The sequence below is a fragment of the Neurospora tetrasperma genome, assembly GCF_000213175.1.
Source record: "Neurospora tetrasperma FGSC 2508 unplaced genomic scaffold NEUTE1scaffold_5, whole genome shotgun sequence".
Taxonomy (NCBI): Eukaryota; Fungi; Ascomycota; class Sordariomycetes; order Sordariales; family Sordariaceae; genus Neurospora; species Neurospora tetrasperma.
The window spans coordinates 1,438,977-1,449,412 of record NW_009799103.1 but is presented as its reverse complement, the minus strand read 5'-3'; the positions used below and the strand labels follow the sequence as shown (position 1 = coordinate 1,449,412).

General features: G+C 50.6%; 3 protein-coding genes across 3 annotated transcripts; 1 reads left to right on the top strand and 2 right to left on the bottom strand.

Moving 5' to 3' along the window:
* Window positions 1-342: 342 nt before the first annotated feature.
* On the bottom strand, window positions 343-1,341 carry NEUTE1DRAFT_85577 (uncharacterized protein; the record flags this gene model as incomplete). The annotated part of the gene is made up of 2 exons (XM_009854890.1): window positions 343-593; window positions 695-1,341. The coding sequence occupies 2 exons, from the start codon at window positions 1,339-1,341 to the stop codon at window positions 389-391; spliced, it is 852 nt and encodes a 283-aa protein (XP_009853192.1).
* Window positions 1,342-3,333: 1,992 nt separating this feature from the next.
* NEUTE1DRAFT_102783 (uncharacterized protein) lies at window positions 3,334-3,928 on the bottom strand (the record flags this gene model as incomplete). Its single annotated transcript, XM_009854889.1, has 2 exons — window positions 3,334-3,436; window positions 3,513-3,928. 2 exons carry the CDS (start codon window positions 3,926-3,928, stop codon window positions 3,334-3,336), a joined length of 519 nt encoding a protein of 172 aa, XP_009853191.1.
* Window positions 3,929-7,699: 3,771 nt separating this feature from the next.
* On the top strand, window positions 7,700-9,647 carry NEUTE1DRAFT_85576 (uncharacterized protein; the record flags this gene model as incomplete). Its single annotated transcript, XM_009854888.1, has 9 exons — window positions 7,700-7,793; window positions 7,868-8,023; window positions 8,087-8,441; window positions 8,509-8,648; window positions 8,709-8,838; window positions 8,903-8,999; window positions 9,061-9,330; window positions 9,391-9,475; window positions 9,530-9,647. 9 exons carry the CDS (start codon window positions 7,720-7,722, stop codon window positions 9,645-9,647), a joined length of 1,425 nt encoding a protein of 474 aa, XP_009853190.1.
* Window positions 9,648-10,436: the final 789 nt, after the last annotated feature.

Sequence of the window (10,436 nt, the reverse complement as noted above, 5' to 3'; positions counted from 1 at the left end):
TGTAAGATTCCAGCACCAAGGCACTTGAAAAGGAAGGAAGCGATTCCTAGATTGGATCGAGGGGGAGTATTGAAGTATATCGCTTCTATTAGCCTTATCGAAGGCTATTAAGGGTATCCGATCCACTCTAGTCATGTATATAAACTCGTGAACCTTACGTTCACTCCTTTCTTCTTTCTTCCTTCAATCAAGTCATTTTACTACCAAATTTCTTCGTTCCATCCTTCCACTTCAACAGGTAAGACGTGTCCTGCCGTTGATCTTACCACCACCCATGGTGTCTCGGGTAGTAGTTTGTAGCCTCGTTTCTTGCTGCAGCGGGATGGACCCGCGGAGAATTCGCCGTGGCCAAAGCTGAGTGATAGCTGCTGCCATATCCTTGAGCTTCTCAGTCTCTCAGTGCGTTCATGATAGTCCGCGACTCTTCATATCCACTGGGTTCAGGTTTCAAGCCATAGGAAGCCATAAAGTTGTGCCTTCCGCTCCACGCTCGCAAGTATTCAAAGTCCGATCTGTGCCTTCCCCCGTGCCCATCGCGGTGGGATGTAGCTGAAGGTGAATAGTGGGTCTGGTGGCTGGGTTGGGTTTTGAGCCTGTGAATCGTCGACAACTGTTAGAGTGGTGTGGCTCCTTCTAAGCAAGCACTCCTGGCAACTAAGAAATTGGCAAGTTCTGATGTGTGAGTTCAACCTACCTATAAGCCGGTTTCGTCACAGAATCGTAATATTCGGCACTGTAATGTTGTTGATATTGTTCTCCGTGCTTCCATCTGCCAGAACCATGGTGGTTGCCATTGTATTGATAGCCGCTGCTTCTTGATGAAGGGTGTTGGCTGTAGGACCCGCCGTGGCTTTGGGGATCAACCATCATACCATTCGCTGCAAATGGTGGGTAGCCTGCGGAGCCACGAGGAGCAGAGGGAGTGTATTGCGATTGGGAGCGCGATGTAGGATAATCATCGTGGTCTTGAACATAGCTGGGACCACCAGAAACCACTCCATAGTAAGGGACTTGATCGTCATCATTTTCATAGCCATCATCCGAATGAGCGAGCTCAGCATAACCGGTGTGTTCCTCATGGACACTGCCATCGAAAGCGCTGCCCTGATCATGGTGATCTTCCACCTCTTCAATAACGGCAAAACCCGCCGTCAACTCCTCCGCCACTGCATCCCCGCCAGCATCATGGTCGTCATGATCATGGGCTCCATGATGGTCATGTTCATCGTGATCGTAGTCGCCATAATCGTACCCTGCGTCGTCATATTCGCCATCGTAGTCATCATAGTCTTCATAGTCGTCGTAGTCGTCGTAATCGTAGTCATCGTCGTAGTCAGACATGTTGGAAAATCAGGAACGGAAAGTTGTGCGGGAGAATGGGATTGGGCAAATGGAATGGGAAGGATCACCTGCAGTAAGTGGAAGGAGTGGGACAAAGGCCGAAGGACTGAAATCCGGACGTCGATTCCATTGTAAAAGTAAAAGATTATGTTGATGGAAAAAAAAGTACTTGACCCCCCACGAACAGCCACTCAGCCGGAGAGGGGAAAGGCACATGCAAACGCGGAGAGGGGAAGTGCCCGTTGATCCATGAAGGATGGAAAGTGGATCATCACCGGGCCTCCTGCAGCAGAAACTGGGACCATGTCAACTGGACGGCGCGATAAGCCCACTGTAGCTTCAGCGCTAATCGCGATGCCCTTGTCCTTCCTGGCTGTTCCCTTGGGTTCAGAATTTCCACTTCACTCAAGGAATGATAAGAGAATATCCAGATGCAGTTGGAATAACTACACAAGATCAACTTGAAATAATACAAGTTAGAACGCTACTGAACGTTGGGCATAATGCCGAATGAGCGAGTGTTCTCGGGGACTCCATAATATTGCCCGTTTGACCATACCTCTAAACGCTACATGGGGCCAGGTGCATGTTATCTTAGCACTCTCAGCGCTGGACATTTCTTCCCTTCGAGCTAAACAGTCAAGACTCCCGGTCCCGATGACCTTCAGCCCAACATTCAATATCAAATCCGATTGTTCCGAAAGTGTTCACCGGCCCCTCCAAAGACTAGTCTAAACATTAACCCTGACGCCAGCTGGGGCAATTCTTCATCCCCAGGGCTCCATTCGCATTGAGGGCGCGCAAAAGGGGCTCCTTGGGCACAGAGTATGAGACTCAGCCTGCCAGCCTGGTAGACAGTATCGGTCCTGGTGGGATTCATCATGAAAACGTTTCTGAAAGAGGAAGTCCTCACCACTCATCAAAATAAACGAAGTAAGTTGGATTGGGGTTGCTGCTTGATACCTCCTGCGTATGTTCTGAAGCAACCATGGATAGATTGACCCCTTCCAATCGACTTCCCAGCGTGAAAAAGTTCCAAGTCTCCATGCCCCTGTCCGATCTTCTTAACCTCTCGTTCGACCCGGCTGTGCTGGCCTCGCGCAGAGGATAAGAGGTTGGAGGATATATGGGGCTAAGGCTTGGAGGCCGGGACCATGAGCGGGAGTAGGAAGGAGAAATTGGGACAGTGACTCTTAGGGTTGTCTGGTTCGCATAGGGAGAAGGAGAATGAAAGGGGAAGGAGAGCGTGGGGAAGCTGGAATGGAGGGGGAGGAAGAGTAAGGGCGGTAGTTCATGATGGCCGTCAAGCTTTCTCCTTGCTGGAAGAATATGGATTTGTTGTCTCGCGTGGTTCTAATGGAGGTATGCTTGAGGATTCTTGTGTCTGGGGGTTCGAAATTGGGTCTGCGAGGTGTGCGTGATAGATGGGCAGGCTTGTGATTTCCGTGGATCATCTGGTCGTGGGCAGCATGAGAGATTGCTGCTTGAACCTTGCCTAATTATTTCTTCCGAGCCTGAGGAGAAGGCCTGTACAAGCGATGGCATTCCAAAGATTTCATCAGTGTCTCACTGTTCCATTCACATAGAAATCAACCTTCAAATGCAGCCAAAAGTCGCTTGTCACGAGGCATGTAAAAGTGAAGTTCTTATTTCAAAACTAACTCTGAACACCACTCTCGCAATGCCTTACACAAGTAAGCTTTCCTTGAACTCAAAGAAGATGCTAGCAGCGTTTTGAGGAGCTTTCCAAGATCTCCTTGAAGCCCTGATAACCACATGCTTCCTCGTTCTTATCCATTGCCATAACACGACCATGCATTCGCTCACGTTGCCGAATTCTTTCTTTGGGTCAAAGCTTGATAGCTGCTCCCACTGCTTGAAGTTAATGTTGCTTGTTGTCCGCTCGCTGACCTTCACTAGCTTGGCAACTAAGCCGTAGATGGCGGACTGAATGTCCGCGTGAGCGAGAAAAAATGGTTGACCCGGCGGGATCTATTGTTCTTCGGAAACCGGAACGATTGTGACGGGAGGCTCGTCCTTCAGTGTGTCGGCGCCGCTCCCTGGTGCGGTAGCGTACGGACCGACGTAGAGGCCACTGTTCAAAGTCATATAGGCGTTAATGACAAGCTGAGATTGTTGATTCTCAAGGGGATGATAATCATGGAACATACCTCAAGGTCCTGTCCTTGACAGTCTGGGACTCAAAATCGAGGACATCCTTGTGTAGTACGTTGCAAGCGCGTGTGGCGCCCCAATATGGCCCATCCGGCCTGTCGCGCAATGGCATATCTTCCATAGGAACGGATCCACACAGGTGGCCTGTTATCTCCTTCTCGAACTCGGGCATGGTCTTCAAGGCCTCGATGATGACGCGATAGCTATTGGCGGCCGGAACTCCACCGGTTCCGTGGAGTAGGTCCAACCAGTCGCGACGTTTCCAAAGGTCAACGATCTCGACGGGAACACAGGGCCCCATCCAGGCGCCTGCAAAGTTCCTCCGAGCGCATCTGTAGCGGGCGTACCAACTTTTGCTCCACGCCTCTTCGAAGAGGCGTTCAATGTCGGTATTGCCGGCCTGGAAACTCATGTTTTGACGCTGTTGGATGAAAAGTCTGGCGGAGGCAGGGTGATTAGGCTAGAAAGTGTTAGGTATGCCGGCATAAAGGAGAAAGTGTCCGGAACCGAGCAAAGAAGGAGGAAGAGGCCTTACCGATGTTCTCAATCCTACAGTCGCTTCAAATGTATGGGACTAACCTTGGATATACGTCGATGAAAATGGAGAAGATGCGAGCAGCTGGGTGTTGATGGAGAAGAAAAGTGCTGAAGGTTCGGTACAAGAATGAAATATGAGAGGGAAAGAGTGGAACAGTTGTCGCTGTGGCGAGGAGACACTTGACGCTCTTTCTTTTTGTTGGAATCAGACAGCAGTCAGGAGTGGCAGGTGCAATGACAGCGAAGCACACACTCCTCAGTAAATATTCATGACGTTTTGGCTTCCGAAGAAGGAGAGAAAAATGTCCGGGTCCGGTTCAGATTGTGTCCGTTTTCACGATAGTTCAGTACAATTAGAAGGCCAAAGTATCGTGGGTTGGCGAGCATGACTGACAGTTTATAACAGCTAACGCAACGCCCACACACTGTCATGCGCACAATGCATATTTCACCGGGAGATTCAGCAATAGAAGTGTCGCTCAACTTATTTTTCATTGCATTGCATGACGCAGCACAGGTACGCTCGCACAGGTGCAGAGAGATCTCGTGGGCTCTACATACACACAAGCCGTACCTATGCTGATTGATGTCAGGAGCCCAAAGGGGGCTGGGGCTCGCCATGTGCCAATCTATCGAGTCTCTACGGTAAGTGCATTGAATTGAGACCATGGCAAGCGCAGATGCCTACAATTGCCTGTACTCCTTAGCGTCGAAGAATGTATCTTGATCCTTACAATCACGAGTGTGAGCGCGTGAATCCGTCCAGCGCACGCCCAAGACATGTCCATCGAAACACCCGCAGATGTAGCTGGTGGCCTCTCTCTCGGATTCGGGAGTGCGGTGCAGGCGATCAACGATGACAAATACCTCTATGTTGCATTCATTCCAGGTGATCTCGGTTTTATCAAAGCACCAAGGTACTCCTCGGCGTGGTTCTTCAACGTTCCATGACGCTTGCGCAGCGACAAGGCAGAGTGAGCCCAGCCGTTTTGCTCCGCCTCGTCTCTGAACCTGCGGCTGTTCGCTGGGTGACAATAACTTGTCTTCTCTCCTGTCCCACCGCCATGAGGTCGTTCAGCGTGATCCAGGATATGATGGAATTTACGCGTCTCTCATATGTAGGAATACATCTTTGACGGTATACTATCCGACGAAGGTCTATTCAGGCGGTCAGGCTCTACGTCATGAAGTTCGGCAATGGACGGTAATGCCAGCTCATCAAGATGAGCAGTCATGGTGGGCGTCCCATAGGTCCTGCTGACCCTGAGCAAGTCGGCAGGCCACACCAACAGAGTCCCAGTATCTTTGAGGAAAGGGTGTACCCAACAAGAAAACGGTCATAAGTAATAGGGCTTGGACAATCACAATGTTGTTGAGGTCAAGCAGATCGAGATTAGCGAAGGCCTTTGCACGGTCAAAATAAGTCTGTAGCACCAAGGCCTTGGCATCGGGGCCGAGCCGCCGAGATGAGAGACCTGGCAACCTAAAGCGAAGATCTGCCGTAAAAACCGTCGGTGGCGTCGATTGCTTGCCGGCATCTTGTTCGGTACAGTCGGCTCCTATGGCTGTTATTACGCTAGAAAGTTCAGATGCTTCGTTGAGCCGTTCGGTCGGTGAGAAAACGGGCATATGGCGTGGAGGTGATGGTGGTAGTGGAATGGCTGCTGGACCCGGATCCAGACTCGGTGCTCGGTGATCGCGCCTGTGACTGGGATCGGGATCGTTCTGGGACGGAGAGATTATTGGACTTTGGCGTTGGAAATCCGGATGAGCGCAACAATCATCGACTGTTTAAAGACAAAGAGAGATGTCCGCCATGGAGTCTCCAACTGACCTGAACCACCTGCAGTGAGTAGCGGATCCCGCGCGGTGCCGGTGTGGGGCTGGATGTTATCGGGGGAGTTGGGATTCCGCTCTCCACACAGAGGCGCTCAAGTTAACGGTTCATTTCATGGGGGGGGGTTGAGATATGTATAGTTACTAGCTTCGCGCGCAGTCTCTGTGGTGTAGATGTTGTGTACCAGAGGCAAAGGGCGACGTTGACAACTTGAAGTCTAGCAGATCGGCTTCCCGCTGTCGCAGTGAGACTTTCGTTCGCGCCAAGGCTCACAGGCCAGCGTGGATCTTTCGCCGTTGCAGCTTTTCAATGCACCCCATCTCCAGGAATCTGTTGCAAGCTTACCTAATACTACACCTTTATGACTTTGTCTCGCCTTCTGATTATGTTCTCGGTGACAGGGAAGGAGGTCGATGTCGCCGGGGTCCGTCGGGAAGGTGCCATGAGGTGAAGTCAAAAGTGGATCCTGCCAAGATGCCCGCCAGGCCACCGGCTCTACACCCGAAACCAATAAAATGAACGGCTTGAGCCTAACATTAATCAGCTCCCCAACCAACTTGTGATATCAGTCAACAAAATCGTCCCTCTTTAGCAACTTCCGTTCTTTCATCTTTGCCGACGCCGAGTCGTATGTCACGGTGTGATCTAAGAAGCGCAAGGTGCGCCCGCTGCCGCTACAGGTCGTGCACAGTCTAGATGAGATATCACTCTCGATGCTGTTTTTCGCTGCAGTAGCACAGTCGGGTTCCCAACTTGCTTCCTCCATCAACCACTACTTGTTCGTCTTGGTCGCACATAGCGAGAGACACATTTCAGGTCATTGACCCATGACATGGTTTAGAACCTCATTGCGATGGGAATCCACGCTTTGAACGCTTGCCGGGATCGGGCCAGGGTTGCGGGGAGCTGCTGCAGCTGTGATGACGGAAGGGCGCACAACGGATTATCTTTTCACATCTTGTTTGTTCTTTCCTGCGTTGATAAACATGGAGACGCTTTCCCCACTCATTCAGTTCATTGTCCTGCGTCGACAATCAAATGCCGGTGGCCGACGCGGAAGCCGTTAAGCTTTTACCACGACTGCCGACTGGTTCATCGCGACTGCCGCCACCTTCCACCACGAAATGCGACATCCTCACTTGATTGCGACCCTGAAAATACCACCTACCTACTACAGTCACCATTTTCGTTCAGCATTACCCAGCCTCAACAATTCAACAAAGTTCTGTACGACTAGTGTACACCAGACCTAAGACTGGAACACGCAGAAGACCTAAACACCGCTCCACAAAAGATATTTGGTTGCAGTACCACAAACAGTTAACGTTGGTCGTACACCGCCCTCCCTGTCCACTCAGCTGAACTCTAAACTGTTGGCGCGTTTTTGCAGTAATTTCCATTTCCCGTAATTACCGCCATTTCAATGGGTCGTGTACCAGTCTGCAGCGTAAGGAAGAAAAAAAAGGTTGTTATTTTTCAGTATCCTGACATTTTTTTTTTACAAAAGTTACCGATGATCGTAAATAGCGATCGACCTCTAGGCGTAACATTGCCCCAGACTCGGAGCGGATTCGGAGCTTCCAAAGTGATACAAGACCAATCAGTATGTACGATCTAGGCCTAGCTTATTGATCTGCATCAGGGTGGTCGGCAAGTTCGCGACTTTACGGTCACCCCTTCGATGATGATATAAAAGCTTGTTCCAGCTTGGCAAGCTTGGCCATCTTCACAGTCTTCGCACACGACGGAACCGCACATTTCGAAACATGACTTCGAACACTCATGCTTCGAATGCCGACAAGATGGGTGAGAGGCCCTCCATTGAGAAGATGGAGAGGACCGTCTCCGACAGTGAATACCATCGCAATATGACGAGACGGATATTATGGAAGATGGACACAAGGTAGTTAATTCCGTCTATCATCCATCTTGAAGGGTCTTTATGGACACAGACGTCATTAACTGACAAAAGCACAGGGTTCTGCCTGTCCTTTCCCTCCTCTTTCTCTGCTCGTTCCTCGATCGAGCCAACGTCGGCAACGCCAGAATTATCGGTCTTGAAAAGGATCTTAACCTCTCCAATACCCAGTACGCGCAGGGTCTGGCAGTCTTCTATGCCACATACATTGCGAGGTACACCACCGTCGCTTACAACTAACACAAACCTATACTGGTTCATCACTAACGTTCCACTAGTGAACTTCCGAGCAATCTGCTCCTAAAAAAAGTTACGCCCAAGATCTGGCTGCCCCTGCTCACCATCGTCTGGGGCGTTATCACCATGTGCTTAGGATTCGTAAAGAACTTTGGAAGCTTCATCGGCGTGCGAGCCCTGTTGGGCATCGCCGAGGGCGGCCTCTTCCCCGGGATTGTGCTCTATCTTTCCGGCCTATATACCCGCCAGGAGATGGCGCTGCGAATGGGTATCTTCTACACGGCTGCCTCTTTGTCGGGTGCATTCGGTGGTCTTTTAGCGCGGGGGCTTTCTGCTATTGGTCCACGTGGTGGGTTGGAGGGTTGGAGATGGATTTTCATCATCGAAGGGTTGATGGTGAGTTCAGCCCTTAACACCCGTGCAAGCTGTGTGAAGGGCGAGACTAAAACTATGATGTCTTCAGACCATACTGGCAGGTCTGGTGGCATATCTCCTGCTTCCAATCAGTGTAACTACTGCTCCCTACCTGACCGAGGAGGAGAAGGAATACGCTGCGAGGAGGCTCCAAGGAGACACTGGCGCAGACACCGCGGATAGGACCAAGTAAGACAGCGGACAGAATGTGTGGGTAGTTATCCTCAGCTAACTGGTCTCGCCTTGCAGTCACGTTCTGGAACGAGAGGAAAGGTTCAAGTGGTCTGAAGTTCACCGTGGCGTCTTCAACCTTCAAGTTTGGCTAACAGCTACCGCGTATTTTTCCCTCGGGGCGGGGCTTTACAGCTTTGGTCTCTTTGTAGGTTTGCCGTGCGCTCTGCGCTTTCCATCTTCTTGAGACCAAGATTACTGACATGCCTCAGCTCCCAACCATTCTCAACGATCTGAAGATCACATCCAACCCCAACCAGACCCAACTGTGGTCGGTTATCCCATACGCAGTTGCCACCCCAGTCACAGGTCCGTTCCGTAGATATCATTTTCGGTTTCTGTCCAACTGACAGCTGACACAAACGTGTAGTTCTCATTGCATTTGCCTCTGATCGCCTCAAACTCAGGGGCGTCATGATGCTCTTCACTGTTCCCATTGCCATCATTGGCTACGCCGTTATTGCCAATGTCGTTTCGGCCCATGTTCGCTTTGCTATGACATCCTTGATGGCGATCGGCATGTACAGCAGCATACCATGCATTCTCGTTTGGAACTCCAACAATTCTGCTGGGCACTACAAGCGAGCTACCACTTCAGCTTTGCAGCTTGTTATTGGAAACGCGGGCGGTTTCGTGGCTAGTAGGTATTCGCATATACCTTATCTACCTAAGTACGTCCACTGACCAAGGCTCATCTCAGCTTTTGTTTATCCTCCAAAGGATGGACCTTTGTATCACAGAGGGCACACGATCCTCCTTGGCCTGCTGGTTTATGCTTGGTTTGCGTAAGTGCTGGTTGCGCGGTTGGGTAGAAGAGCATGCTTGCTAACGCTTTGCAGGGTCCTCGCCAATGTGCTTTGGTGCAACAAGATCAACAAGGACAAAGCCGCTGGGAAGTATGAGAAATACGAAGGCTGTGGGGACGACAGAGACCCAGCTTTCAAGATGATCCTATGAAGCGCTTTTATATCACCCTATCAGTACTAATCAGTGAGTAATTCGTGCATTTGTTAGGCGTATAATCGATAATAGGTATAGGTTTGCCAACAGACCGCGGTCAGCCACCGTCCAGTGAATGTAACCTGCAAGGGCAGACGCTTTTTCTGACCGTCATTCTGTTTTACTCTGGATCCTTCCGTCCAGCCGGTCAATTCCTTCCACCGCCAACCCCCAACAGATACGGCTTCTTCGTGCCCTTATCGAACATTTGCGGCTGTTTTTCCCTGCTTCCATATCGTAGTTCCCTATCCGTGACGCCTGGAAACACACCCACCCGCCTGACACTGATCCCAGCCTCGACCCATTCCAAGATGTCATCGCGCGCACATATTACTTCTCCCTTTATGACATTACCTCTGACTTCCGCCGATGCAGCAAAGCACAACGGCCAAAATCCCTGCGCCATTCCCCTTCGCTCAGCCCCGCTGGTCTTTTGGGGGCGCAGAGTACAAGTCGAGAGTTACGGGAAGGAGGTAGTAATTGCCTATTGTGGCGAACGTGGTGGGGGCGCCGGGAAGGGATGACGAGTTGTTGGAAACAGATGGTGATGAAAAAAATGGGAGACTTACTTACGGAGGTCGCTGTTAGCAGGAGGATGTTTCCTGAAGGACCGAGTGGACGGTAAGGAGGGACTTGTTGTGGAAACCTATGGGGAAGCTCAATTAAAAAGATGGGTAGATAACAACAAATTCGAAATGAGACATCAAGGAGCAGGATACGAAAAGGAGGAAAAAGACAAAAAGATTG